The following is a 14,940-nucleotide window of genomic DNA, read 5'->3' as shown; positions in this document are numbered from 1 at the left end:
GAGTGTGTTCCCCAGGGAAGGGAAGGACAGGCAGTGAGTTGGGGAGGTGGAGGAGCAGGAGACAGGAGGTGCTGGGGGGATGCTGCAGAAGCAACTGCCTGCATTCTCCACAACTTCCCAGGCCCACTGCCACCTCCAAAGGTACCATCCCCACAGGGTTTCCCTGTGGGGGTTCCCAGCACCTGGAGAGGCACAGCTTTGATCCAGTATTAATGTGTATGTTCTCATAACTGCATATACCAGCACATTATTTTCTTGTATGTGCCAACTTTAAATCTGAATTACTAAAAATAAACTCTCTAAATTCTTGGCCTACTTGAAGAAGCAAATAAACGTCAAGGTTAACTATCAACAAATTTGAAGTCCAGTGGATTAAGAAAAAGGCTTGAAGCTGTGGTTGCTACCAAGTGATTTTAGCAATACACTCAGTGTTGTACAGAATTATTTCAGTACAGAATTATTAAATACCCTTGTCTGTATTTTGTGACTGCAAGAATAGAATGATTGGTTTTATCCTGTAGCACTAAAAAAATTGTCTGGCAAGAGGGCCTCAGATACAAGATGCTTCACTTTGCTCATAATTCAAGAAGCAATAGTTTTGTCAATATAAATTATTAAAGAAAGCTCAGAAAAATTAGTCAGTCAAATGATGCTCATAAACAATACTCATCTATTACTCATCTTAATTTATAACACTTAAACAGCAGCAGAGCCTCCCATCCACACCTGAGATTTGTGTCCCACTGAGCTAGGCAGAGCATGTAACCTCAGTAAAGCAGACCTTCCCTTGAAAAGTTAATTATTTAAATCAATGCAATGTAGATGTATTTGGGAGGATGGCACAGAGGCAAAAAATGCAGCCGTCACCTCATTTTCCACAGGAGAAGCAGCAGCAGCAGCAGGGAGCAGCTGGTTGGCTTTTTGAGAGCTGCTGCAGAGCACTGCGGCGCATGCAGAAGAGAAACTCTTTACGTGCTGCCCCAATGCTCCAGTCATGAGGCCTGGAAACATCTTCAAGTCTGAATGCCTTCAAGTTTCCTCCTAGGAGCAATTATGCTGCTATCTCTCAGCAAAAAAGGGAAATGACCATGAGTTGCCTGGTATCTGCCAGATGGGCTAAATGGAGCAGTTTCTTCTGTTTCAGTCATACTATGGACTAGAATTGGTCTAAGGACCTGAAGCTTGTAATAATCAAATGCCAAAATAATAATTAAATTGGAAAATATGTACATACCTGTTTTAAAAATGGCCTTTTCACTGGGTAAGCTACAGCCTGTGCCATTCACAGCCATGACCCACACACTGTAGGAGTGATCCGGCTCCAGGTCCTCCAAAATGCAGTGGCTCTCCTTCACCGTCACTCGGTACTCTTCCACCAAAGCTAGGAGAACACACACATGCATGGGATGCCATTACTCATGTGTTGCACTGGTAGGGCCTACAATTGTGCCTCTCAACTAACATGAAAAAAAACCAGTCAATTAAAATAAACCAGAAAGTGTTACTAGCCAAGATCTCTGTATTTCACCCTGACTCAGTTTTGACAGAAAAGCCGAGTTTCTGATGTGCCCTTGGGTTGTGTGCACTCAAACCCCTTTGATGGCAAGGGGAGATTATGGCTCTCAGTCCTACCGAGGACTAGGCTGCAAATTCGGGACATACAATCAGCAGTTGTCAACCCTGCTTTCACTGCTCTATGATGTAACAATTTCTTATAATGGACTTTATAGCCCTGATCTATAAATTAGCTACTATAAAAAACCCTTAGCATCCTTTAGCATGCACACACCCTCACACACCCCCACATACACACATGGATTTGTGCAGAGCCCAGCTGGTTAAAGTGACTTTATGATCAGTCTGAGCTTCTTAATGAATGAGCACCTCACTCCTCTTTTCTCAATTTCATATTTAATGTTTGAAATATTTTAACGTAATTTTGGAAAAAAATCTTTGTCTACATGTGGAAATACTGATTATCTTTTCCCATTGTTCTTTTTATTAGAGCACATTTCTGAAGTACATGCAGGGCCCTAGAAACCTGATGAAGTCCATCCCTTTGGGCGCTCTATCTGCAGTCCCCATGAGTACCCATGGAGCAGTACCGATACATCCTCTCAGAGGTCTGGCTACTTCATAAAATGGCACCTCAGCAGAGATGCTGCTGTTTCTCTGCAAACAACTTCCCGACACTTTACAGACCATAATATTTATCCTGCATTGTGGAAGATAAAGGAGAGGAGAAGGAATGCCAAATACCTCATGCTTTCCCCCACTACTACCTGTCCTTAGTCCTGTGCAGGATGTCTTCACAGCCCCTCCTCTTTCTGCATCCTGTGCCCTCCCCTGTAGTCTGGCCTCCCCTCTGCTGACCCCAGATTAGAGCAGAAAGGACTCCTGCCATTATGAAGGGAAGACCTTACACACCCCCAGCATCTTTGCTGGCTGGCAGCTCCTCCATACAGTAGACTTGGAAGCAGTCGATGGCATCCCCGTCGTTCACAGCCCAGTAAACAGCAATGGAAGTGCTTGTGGCCGAATTTGGTTCCTGAGGTACGACAGTTGGTGTCTGTGGGACTGAGAGGAAAGTCTCCTGTTGTTATTCACATTCTTGTATTTTCAGCCAAATTACCTACAGGTTTGTGAGGCAAACTGGTTGCTTATTTTTGCTAAGGTTGCCTATTTCCACAGAACAAGTACAACAAGTACATGAAATACAGGTAATACTGGTGCAGTTTTAGAGCAATAATTCCTCCTAAACTAGGAACAGAAAAGTTAATTGCTCAGCCTTGGAATCTATCCATTTCCCTCACAGTTTGGACAAAATAAGCTCCAGTCCTAGTACTGGGACCACTTGAACAGCTGTTCATTTCTGACCTCTGGCAGTGAGGCTCCCAGGGTTGTGGCAATCCTGGACACACAGAGTCATCATACAACTCCAGTGATCCCTCTCCTTTGCCCAGAAGAGCTGCTCCCTTCAGTCACAGGGAAGACCTCTCCAGCTCTGTGTTCCACTTTGAGGTACTTGGGCTTATGAAACCCCAGGAGACTCCTGATAACTTCAGACCAACTCCTCAGAAAGGCCGTAAGACTCTGGAGTCTAACACGGACTCCTTCGGATGATCACCTTCTCCATTACCTGACCTTGCTTTACAGCACAGGCACCAGAGGAGAGAACATCTTGTGAAGAGGATGCTTATGAAAACAGAGACTGAAAGCACTTGTTTGTAGCAAATCACACAGGATAGGTCACTGATGGGGAGGGGGAGCCTGCAGAAGAAGAGTGTTTCGTCCAGAGACAGATATATGCAGCTGACCCCAGAAAGCTGGGCAGAGGAAAGGACCTGCCACACCAGGGAGTCATGCAGTGTGTCAGATCCACTGAGACTGACAGCAGCAGGGTTGTGCTTTAGGTAAAGGAAGGATCAGAGCTCCTGCACTAACAGCCAGGGCAGCAGGAAGCTCCCTGCAGCCTTTGGTCCATGCCTGCCCAGAGGTGGACTCCTGCCTGGCATGGTCATTTTCCCCACAGACCCAGTGGAGAAAAGATCCTCAGTGTGCAGGTGAACCCAAGCTCTGCCAAAGCACCTGAGCTTCATGGGACAACCAGGAGCATCCTTCACAAAGAGTGCTTCAAAGGTCTCCAAGGTTCCCCAAATTTCATATAAATTTTGTCTCCTGTTTGGCACAGATCCATCCCTGATGAGATATTGTTCCCCTCTATGATTATGGCTTAAAAGAGAGGGAGGGGAAAGAAAGAGTAAAAAGCCCCAGGAGATGTTCATTGTTAAAGTGATTGCAGGGAACGAAAATACATATTTCTATTTCTTCACTCAGTACATTTCCGTATTGCATGAATTCTCATAGAATCTCAGCAGAAAGCTTTTGCTTTTCTTCAGTTATCTTCACAGTAATGATGATGATGATCCCCTGTGGCATGAACAAGGCAAATGCAGATGCTGGTTGTTTCCTTATGATTTATACAGAGAGCTACCAGTACAGTAGGATTACATCTGCTTCCCATTGAAAAAAAATTATCCTTCTCTTTGCTAAGAACAATCTGCATTTTGCCTTTTGACTGTATCTAGAGCTGATAAATTTAAAAATTGATTGTCTTTAGGAAAAGTCTTCCTTTCAGTGGACCCAGCAGGGAAACCAGATTTTTTTTTTCCTGTGAAGTTGCTTAGGAACTACAATTTATTATCACAGAAATCCAACAACTGCAAGACTTACACCAAATCTGAACAGAAGCTAGCTTAATGAGTGAAACCTCTGGAAAAAAGGTTATAGATCAAAATTCAGTTTTGTTAACATTGAGAAACATTTGATTTCAAATTTCCTGTCACATAATATGAAACAAATTTTTCAAAGGAAGTAAGTTCAAAGCAAGAAGTTGAACTATTCTCTTAATAAACAGAATATGTATGTGTTATCAAAGTGCTGGTCCCTTTTTAAAGGAATTTTAGTGAAAGAAATTAGATATTTGTACCACAGGTTTGAACAAATCATATTTTTCAACAGAAAAGTGTGATATTTTCTCATCAGTTTTCATTGAAGTGCTGTGGTGTAAGGAAGCTTTTCCTTCATACTACCTAATCTCCGCTGCCTCCAGGAGAAAAAAATAATAATCCCAAATATTTTATGGATATTTACTCATTTCCACTGTAATGAGAAATAACACTTCCTTAGCTTTGTGGACTTGAAGAGGAAGAGTAGTTACATTCCTCTGTGACTTCAATGGAAAGTAGTTACAATCAGCAAAGGTCCTTGCCTTCTGGTATATAAGGGCAGGGCTCATGGTAGGCTTTGGAAACAATTTTACCCACTCTTCTTGTGTCACAGCCTGGGTTCTAGTATGCTCAATGGCATGCTGCAAGGGTTTTTTGTGCTTACGCATTTGTTAATGGGGTAGCTTACATCAAAGTAGGAAGAATTTGATGGAAAAGGGCTTTTCATTAGTGGATACAGAAAATTTGGAAATGGGGGCTATTTTGAAGGAAAGATGTTTCTGAAGTGGTGAAAATAAAGTCCTATGAAAGTGTTCATTAAAAGACTATACTTTCTGAAGGGAAAATATGTGGATTGGAGAAACATGGCAAATTCACATGCATTTCATCAAATGGCTTCAGTAAATCAAAATTCTGAGAGTGTCTGACATTTGACTCCAATATGTGACAAATTATGTACTCGAGGTGTTCAATTCCAAATAAACATTCATGTAGGTATTGACCTCTATTTTCCTTCAGGAAGGGTGTAATCTTGCAAAAAATATATATATTTTGTCTACTGTTCACCAAAGTAAAAATCACAATAGCAACTGAAAAACTTGGTAGTGAGAGTAAAGAATAAAAACCAGATATTTCAGAAAGAGAAAGACAAGTAAGTATAAAAGATGAGGAGCTTTGAAGTGGACAGTCATTCATTTCCAGTTTGTCAAAGTCAAGTTTGGTCTGGAGCTATTTGGTGTTCAGCAAACACAGTAGCTAATGCAAATCAAACTGAAAAGCATATCTCAGCAGCTTAGGGAAAAACATGTTGGAGTGACTTGTGGGAAAAGGAAATACAAAATACTTATACAAAATGAGTCCGTCCTCCTGAATGACCTTGCCAGTAGTTGGCAACCCAGGAAGAAAGAACAGTTGCACCCATGGGTCTGCAAGAGGGAGTTTAGGAACTAAAGCAAGACATATAGCACATTTGCACCACTGTCTGGCTGACAGTATGTTACAAAAAAGATCTTTTTATCCGAGTTCCTAAAGAAATGAGGCTGAGATAACACTGCATGGACAAATGGTTGTCCAACCTCACCTAAGAAGCTTTTATATCATTCAAATTCATACCAAGCTGATAAGGAAGTTAAGACCTCAGAGATATTCAGTTCCCCTAGGTCTCATAAAAGTAGTGATGCAGAGGAGAGAGACGATGTCCTCCCAGTGACACTGCTGAGTGCACTCAGCTCTTATTAGATACTGTAGAGTCTGTGGAGGATGGCACTTCTCCAACGTTCCATTAGGCACCTAAAAATCCAGCCAGGAAAATAAGCACCTCAGGGAAATTGATGCTCTAGTTCTACTACTCAGGGACCAAATGTGTGAGAAAGAGGCATCGTTTGAAAAAACATAGAGTGACCGTGATGCTGGTGGTGCATGTGATGGTAATGGGAGGTCACAAAGCATGACAGTGAGATGCAAGCTCCCAAAACACACCTTATCTTGAGAAAGAAGGATTGGAGTAAGACCTCACTATGAGGAATGAATCCACAAATTTGTGCTGACAAACTCTTAAATGACCACTGTCCAAATCCAGATAATTTCTATAGGTATATGTACAGGCAGAGCAGAATGCCCACACAGGCAGGCTATACACAGGATATGAAATATCATAGAGATGAATAAAACCCTTTAGCATGTGAAATTTTCACTGCTGCCCTCTGAAGCAGACACTGTTTCCAGCTACAGTTAACCACTTCCCCTTCATGTCCCATGGATATTTCAGGTGCTTCTATTCGCTTGGCACAAACCCAAGGACCTCAGCCACCAGCCAGGCCCCTGCCCTTCTCCCCACACCAGCAATGCTGGGTCTGCTCCCCTCAGAGGAAGAATGCTCAGGAGACCTTTGCCTCTGAGGTACAGATACCTTAAACGAAGCAAGAATCCCCCACTTTAGCACTTTTCCCTCTGTTGCTCATCTTAGTGTCCTACTATAAGCCAAACACTTGTGCACAATTAAGACTTCATTTTACATTCAACTCTGATTGCTAATTACATGGTTTGCAAATTTATACTTCTCAAATAGATTCTGTTTTTAGCTTCATAAATTTGCCAAACTATTGCCAAAATGTTAGCTTCTGTAAAGATGATATTCAGAGATGCTTACCAGCCACATGTTTTAAGGAGTGCTGGTTGCTTTGTCCTGGACTGTCCGCATAGTGCTCAAACAATGAAAAAGCACTGGGCACCTTTTCTAAAGAGAGAGTAGTATCCATTGCAGAAAGTAACCTATTTAGAAGAAAAACACATAGCCATAAAAATCCCTTGGGGTGTCACAGTTTCCAAAGGCCAGCAGAAAATACCATGCAACGTAAGCTTCTCTAAATTTTCCCATGAACTTGAGGACAACATGCAAGAAGAAGTTGTTTCCCTGGTTTTGAACATTTAGAGCAGACTCTGATTTCAGATCAGGAGTGCAGAGAGAGTGCACACAGTCTGTATACACTTGACCCGTGAGAACGTGAGAATTTGAAGTTCACAGCAGGAGTCCCAAGAGCACAGGGGTTCAGACTTACTAACGTACTGCCTTTAAAGGTTACAAACCTTACAGCTAAACTACAGCAGCTGACTCCGGGGACGTAATGTAAAGCAGCTGCTTGTGGCAAGCAAAAAAAAAAACCATGAGAAGGAAGATGGATTCCACTTAATTAGCCTACATTTGCTGAGTTCATTATAGGAAAAAATGCAACATATTTTTAACTCTGAGGCAGAAGCAGCTTCAAGGAAATGAATTTTTGTTTTTCCAAGGCACTTGAATTTTATCTTTCTCACCTTCTCTTCTTCAGTCACTAAAGTGGTCTATTAAGCATAATCTTAAAAAAGCACAACAAATATAAAATCTATTTTCTTTAGAATAACATGCATATAGACTTGTTTATATACTTGCATATAACCTTTTTTAGCAAGTCAGGTATTATCAAAATAATAACCAAACCCATGCACAAAACAGAATAAACATTTAGTGTGTAAGTTAACAAATAAAGACCAAGTACATAAAAACCCTTGTAAAATCATTTTATCACGTGGTACCTGCTCTATTCCTATGCAATAAACTATATGCAGTTAAGTGGCTGGATTGTCACATTTTGACTTAGAATGGGGAAGACCGAATGTATAGTCCTAATGCTGCACATTAATGGGAACCATGAAGGGGTGTTTGCCACATTCCCTTCAGACCACTCTATTGGGGTTGTAATTTGACCACAAACTGGAACACTCTCATCACTGCTAAGCCCCAGTCCATCAACATGTGTCAGCACATGTATCACCACACAATGCCCAGGCCCTCTGGGCAAAGTCGGTGGTGGTGGTGTGGGCAAAGCAGGTTTAGAGGCTTTTTAAAGAGAAGGCCGGCGCCAGCCTGTCTGAATATTTGTAGTTCACCTTGGAAAATGCATTGGGGTAATATGGGCTTATAACTGAACACTTCTCTCATAAAGGGTGGGTCTCACCAAAATTACTCCCTTGAAGAAATCACATGTGGCAGATAACTGTTTGTGGTTGCATGTAGTTACTAGTATGTGCAGGCAGACCATGCTGAAGCTGTGATGAGAAAACAGCCCTCTGACACGTCCTGAATCAGGCTGTGCCAATTAAAAAGCATGGGAAAATCTCAGCCTGTAGTCTCCTGGTAAGCTTTTGAAAGCTACTTAATCTCTTTTTTCCTAGAATTGTGTTCAGAAATATAGCCCAACAACCCCAGCCTTGTGAGTGCCATTTTGCATTATAACCTTTCAGAGACTAGGTAATACAGAACCAGACTAGCAAAAACTGAACGTGCCAGTGACATCTAAGAGATGGTCAAAATGGTTTTTTAGTGTATGTGTCTATAATAATAACTACAAGGAACATCTGTTTTAAAGAGTCCGTGTAGAGATTTAAAATTGAACTGACATTTTAAAATGCTACTTGTTTAATCAATATATTACAGAACATGTGCAAAACACTTCAAAACCAGTCAGTTACAGCAACAAGCATAAAACCTCTTCTCTTAATTCCATTACCTGCAAGGTTTATAGAAGTAGCTATGAATATTAGCAGTGTGTTTTCAAAGCTTGCAAATACTAAATGAAGCACCCAGCATGCTAGGCCTAGTACTCACTACAGTGCACTTAAACCATACTTCATATACCTTTTATTCAATTCTTTAGATGACTAAAGGAGGAAAAAAGAAATGTATTAACAGTTTTCAAAACCCTGATAATGTTGAAGAACCACTCATCTATCAGCCTTGCTACTCCCCATAGACATAAAATACACACATCCTTATTGACTTGATGTTGTCTGGGAGGCTGCTCATTCACACCTGCACAAAATTTGGTTCCTTAAGAATATTCCACTTCAGAGCACTTGCTCAGCAGTTTTGAACTCTTGAGGGGCTGGTATTCAATATATAGGTTTAAAGACCAGAGCACAGTCAAATACTTTCTTAAACCAAGGCTTTTACACAGAAAAATCACTTGCACATTAAGAATATTTAAATCCAAATTCTAGGTGAAATCTCCTTCATAACTTCTGGTTACTAAAACATGTGTGAGTCTCTCCCATGCTTCATGAATCTTCAGCTAACATTTTCTGACTCATGAACAGAAAAGTTCCTGTCCTTTACCACTAACAGAAAGGTGTAGGGTTTTTTAGGGAATCTAATAATATTTGCACCCTAGAAAAGTATTTCAGATTACAAAGTTACCTCTTTTTTTGCTAAAGCACTGATCCAGGACCTCCCAAAGCCCAGGAAAACAAGATATGTTTCTCATCCATCCCCAAATAGCCAATCTCCCGTGGCATTCACTTGGTTACAAGATACTAAGACATTGCACAGCTTGGAGCAGGAAAGAAAGCCAAATATCGGTCCAGCATTTCAAAAAAAACTGGTATAAGGGCTGGGGTCTTGCACTTGGAAAGCTTTATTTTGCATGAATTATCAGTCTTTAGACAGTAACTTAAATTTTCCATTTCTTGCATCCCAGGAAATCTTCTCTGCAACTTCCAGACTCCACACTAATTGCATAATGGTACAGGATTACTGTTCCAGAAATTCAATCCCCTTCAAGACTGCTGATACGCTTCTATGAAGGAGAAAGTGTCGCAGCTCCCTCACAAACAAGTCTTGTAGCACAAGAACAACCTTGGAGGACACAGGCTGTTAATGATTAACCTGCAAGACCCTCTGACAGCAGCATACAACTGACAGCTGTATGAGCTAGGTAACTCAAGTCAAGCAGATTCACAAAGGATGTTTTTCACATCCAGAAAGGACCGTTACAGACATGAACCTCACATGCACATTCCTACACCTAGCCCATTGCCGTGGTTTAACTCCAGCTGGCAACTGTTTTTCAGCCTTAAACAGTTATCATGGCCTCAGTGATTCAAGTGCATAACTACTGTCTATGTCTGCTCATTTTAAAAATAAAAAAACCAAACCAAAACCAAATCACAAAACCCCCACAACTCAACAACAACTCTGCTTCTGGCTTAGGTAATTTGAAATTATACTTTTTTGTTTCACCTTTAATTTTCATATAGTGAAGTACCTTTTACTATAACATTTTTTACTCCTTGGTGGATAATTAATTCTAGGTAAATTATCAAAGTGTCTCTTAGCCTTCTCTTCACAAAACAAAACCATTTTAATGGCATAAGGCATATTTTCATCTTATGCATCATCTTTACAATTCTCTCTGAGCATTCACATGACAAAAACAAATAATCCAGCAGTTTCAGAGTGGAATATCTGAGCTTGCAGCATTTCACCATAATGGCATAAGGCATATTTTCATCTTATGCAAGGTAAATAATTAATTCTCAGCCTAGGTACTGTATAAGTGTATTCTAAGTGTATTCTTACTTACATTTAGGAAAACAAATCCATCGAGTTCTTCCATTTCTTTTACTGTTGTCTCCAAAGTTTCCTTTGCTGAATCAACAGTTTGTTGGAAGTTAACCATCTGCTCATACAGGTATTCCATTTTCATCTTCTTCACCTCCTCAAAGTTCTCTGATTTCTCATCATATTGTGCTACCACTTTCTTAATCATTTCTTCATTCTGCTTTTCCAATAACTCTGCATTTTTCTTACAGTTTTCCTGCAAAATGAAAACAGATGTAAACTGATCTGCAAAATAAAATTACAACATTTAGTGAACACATGGAAACAGTAAATTACCCATACACGAGCCATCCACAAGACTCCTTCTGACATCCTGAGAATAAGAGAACTTTAGTTCTGTAAGCAAGCTCATCTGGGAGAAGTAACGCTAGAGAAATACATTAAAAACAATGGCAGGTCTTTTTTTTATTGTTCGTGTTTAAAATTAAACTTCTACATTTAAGTATTGAGACAAGAAGTCTGACTACAAAATAGCTAAAAATCCATACCTTCAACTGAAATTAATACATTCCTCAAGGCTTAAGAACTTGGACATTAAGAAGCTAAGACATTGGACAAGTTATTTAGATGCTTTACACAGGATTCTAAATAAAGACATAAACAGTGTGAGATTTTTATAAGCATAAACAAAATTAAGGGAACTTTTTTGTCCAGTGCTTGACAGTCAATTATTCCGCTTTGCAATAATGTGCAAAAAAGGTTAATCTTTTTCTTCACCTAAAGTTAACACCTTCCAGTGGGAGAAATCAGTTTGAAGACTAAAGAAACAACCCGTTTTAGTGGAAGCAATGACGACACAAAACAAAGCAACTATATCTTCGAAGTAATTTTTTAGAGGGAAGAAAAACTAGTGTGAAAAAACACTGGACTCACCTCAACAGAGTTAAATAGCAACTCAATATCACTCACAAACTCTTCAATCTTCATTGACTTTTCTTCCAATGCAGTTAGCAATTCACTTAATTGATCCTGAAATTTAAAATGTTTCAGTAATATAAGCACTTTTTAAAATAAAAGCAACTTTTTTATATAAGCAACTTATTTTAGGTGAATATTTTTATTTTGCTATTAGCCACTGCTGGAACAATTGCTAAATTAAGTTCAAGTATCTCTCTGGCTATGAAGACAAGTGCAGAAATAGCAACTGGAACAGGCACAAAACTATTTCCAAACAAAAAAAATGTGAGCTTAGTTCAACAAGGTGCTGAGTGTCTATACAAGTTGTTGAATGCTACAAATTCCAGTGCAGTTTTGATAGGTACTGAAGGTACTCAGAGCCTAATGAGGGTCCTCAAGAGCTTGCAGGAAAAAGCCCATAAAAAGGAAGATAATGCAGCTAATTATAAGGCTAATAGTTTATGCAGTGTCATGATTTTTTTAATTAGAATTTTAAAGGTAATTTCTATAGACGAGGATTCATCAAAATCACTGGTTGAATTAGATGTGGAAATAAAAGCAGTTCAGGAAACTACAGGCATCAGAAACCACTCTGAATTTTTTCTCAGTCCTCCTTGACCTTTTGTGAAAGCAAGCTGGCCATCTGCTCGGGTGCAATTTATAATTTATAAAAATACTGAGGTTTTAATTCTCTGACATAAATCTAAAAAGAAGGTTAACTTCCTTCGGTAACAGCTTCCTATTATGGCAGACTTCTACAGCTAGATCTGTTGAAAATGAGCCTTTGACTTCCCATTAATTATACATGTCACATTGGACTGTACAATAGAAGGTTTGCTTTATAAATATTGAGGGCAAATCACCAAGATTCAGAGGCAAATTTCTGTTTGTCAAGAGTATCTACAAAATCTGACAGATGCCATCCACAGCTCATTTCATTTGCTGTGAAGCTATGTTCCTACCGTTAAAATTTAGATGACAAGCATTTTGCTACCTTAATGTTTCTCAGTAGTGACGTAGAAGTAACAAGAAACATACCAGTGCTGTCTCAGAGCAACCTGAGTCCTGTGTGCTAGAAATCATGTGAAGCCAAGCTTGTGTTGTGGCCAGATTTAATATTGGCTTCATGTCCATGGTGCACAGCCAGAGAGTGATGTCATGGGATGTTTATTTGCGGCTTAACTTGGCTCTCTGCAATGCAGGTACATTCAAGTGATGGCTGGGGTCTGTGACTTTATTACTGACTTACTGGTGGCTAATTATCACTTCTAAGTCAAGCATGAATGGCCATATAAAAAAAGCAACTCTGCTGTCATACATCTGCACACCATGGAGATAGTTTGTAAATATTGATATTTGAGACCACCACACTGACTCCTCCAACTTTTAATTTCTTTCTGGCATATAAATTAATATAAAGATAACATAATTACCATTGATATAAACCCTTCTAGAATTTTAATGAAATTACACAAAATGTGTACGACCATCAACCAAACACGTGCCAGGAAAGAGACCTCACCTTTCAGATTCTGGGACGATATTAAATGGCTGGTAAGCAAGAAAGGAACATCTGTATACTTGTACAGGAACAAATGTGATATGGGAAAAGTGAGACATCACATGCATGCTGTTTTCAGAAGCAGAACTGCAATTTAATGAAGAATAGCTTCCACAGAAATGAACATTTTCACTAGTACTGATAGCAAAGGACTAGGTTACTGAAACGGAGAGGATTTTTATCTATGTTGTAGAGTGGTACAGCTTAGAGACAGTGGGAAGAACTAGGACTTGCTAAACTCTTACCTGTGCTATAGCTAAAACACTATTGGCACAAATTAACATGAACTGAACAGAAAATAAGGGTGAAATTTCAACAAAACTATGCAGTATAAACTGTATAACTTGTCTAACATCTCCAAGCAACCAACACACATAACTGGGATGGAGAATTTTGTGATGATAGTAGTCCCCACATACAGGGTTTTCTGTACCTTATCAAGTGACATGAGCTGCTGTTGCTAAAATTTTCTTTTTATAGAAACAACCTTCTTCTCATTTCTCCCCCTACATATCCAAACCAGAACAAACTTACACAGGTGAGCTGGCTAAAAGATTGGAAGTCTGGTAACAGATAAATATAAATTATTTTATTCAAACTTATGAACAAGTAAAAACATCAGCTTAGCAAGCCTAGGGCTCTAGAGAGTACCTTAGTAAGAGAGTGTCCCTTCAAGATCTCTAACAGATGTTTAGGAATAGTTTTTATTTTATAGATACTGTGATTTAGCCTCTGGAATGCTTTCTGAAGCCTCTCCCCTGACAATGCAAGAGGTCTGGAAAAATTAGCTTCAGTAGCTTCTTCCTTCGCCCAAATTAACTCTTACCTTCATCTTGGCTGCAGCATCATCTAGTGTTGTGACTTCATGGTCTTTATGTTCTCCAAAAAGCTTGTCAATAGCAGATATTGGGCATTTGCAGTGGTGACAATATGTGTCTGCTTGTGCTTTTTTCAGTTCTCTTTGTGGGCTCTCAACTTGAGGAATGTTTGTTGCTTTTTCAGGATACATCACCACAAAGCCTGAATCTTCAAGCTCAACAGGTGTTCTTTGCTCTGGCTCATTAACAAATTCATAACTATCACCAACATTCTCAAAAGAATCCCTGTCTTCAAATAATAGCTCCTCGTGTGTGAATTGAGATGATAGTTCATCTTGCAGAAGTTCTTCTTGCATAATCACATCATAGTCCATTGACTCAGCGAGATCTTCATGAACATCAGGGTGCTGATCCTCCCTTTGCAAACCTGGCTCCTCTGTTTGCTGAATGGTAGAGACACGTGAAAGATTTTCCTGGGTATACTGATCATCTTCACTGTCTTCAACAGGAGTCCGGACACACGGGACATATTTTTCCATCTCAGGAACTGCTGCTATTTCATGCTCTTCTTCCTGTTTATTACTAGCTTCTTGATATGCAGCTCCTTGATCATCCACTAGTTGACTATACACTTGATGACTTGATTGCTCTGGTAACTCCTCAGTTGTTTCTACAGGCACATTTTCTTCCTCTCTTTGTTCAGTGGTATCACTCCTTGCACCTGAAAGAATTAGTCGGCTTCCAAAAGGAATGGCATGCATTGGTTTACAAATTGTTGCTTGAACGTCACTGTCAACCTGGACTTTCTGTCTCCCCACACCACCCCTTTCTGGCAGAACCTCAGTTCTGACATGTTGAACATCACCAGACCCCTGCTTGCGATTGCCCTCTGAACTCTGAACTGAAATTCCTCCACTAAAGGACTCAGTCTCTGGAATCTGATCCTTTTGAAGCCCTATGGCCTTACTTGGAATTTCATCTTTAAGAATGTATTTTTCAAAA

The 14,940-nt window shown here is 39.8% G+C and overlaps 1 protein-coding gene across 1 annotated transcript in view; it reads right to left on the bottom strand.

Moving 5' to 3' along the window:
- LOC104523574 (cardiomyopathy-associated protein 5) overlaps positions 1-14,940 on the bottom strand; it is a 36,341-nt gene that overhangs the window by 12,789 nt on the left and 8,612 nt on the right. The window contains exons 3-9 of the mRNA XM_029084547.1: positions 13,947-14,659; positions 11,536-11,631; positions 10,621-10,858; positions 8,501-8,510; positions 6,877-6,998; positions 2,428-2,577; positions 1,235-1,381 (exon numbers count right to left, since the gene is read on the bottom strand). Coding sequence (XP_028940380.1) covers positions 1,235-1,381; positions 2,428-2,577; positions 6,877-6,998; positions 8,501-8,510; positions 10,621-10,858; positions 11,536-11,631; positions 13,947-14,659 — 1,476 coding nt within the window. The remainder of the gene's footprint in view (positions 1-1,234; positions 1,382-2,427; positions 2,578-6,876; positions 6,999-8,500; positions 8,511-10,620; positions 10,859-11,535; positions 11,632-13,946; positions 14,660-14,940) is intronic.

This window comes from Antrostomus carolinensis, unplaced genomic scaffold (genome assembly GCF_000700745.2).
Source record: "Antrostomus carolinensis isolate BGI_N321 unplaced genomic scaffold, ASM70074v2 scaffold2114, whole genome shotgun sequence".
NCBI lineage: Eukaryota > Metazoa > Chordata > Aves > Caprimulgiformes > Caprimulgidae > Antrostomus > Antrostomus carolinensis.
Note: the sequence above shows the minus strand (reverse complement) of the source record. Positions and strands in the feature narration are given on the sequence as shown.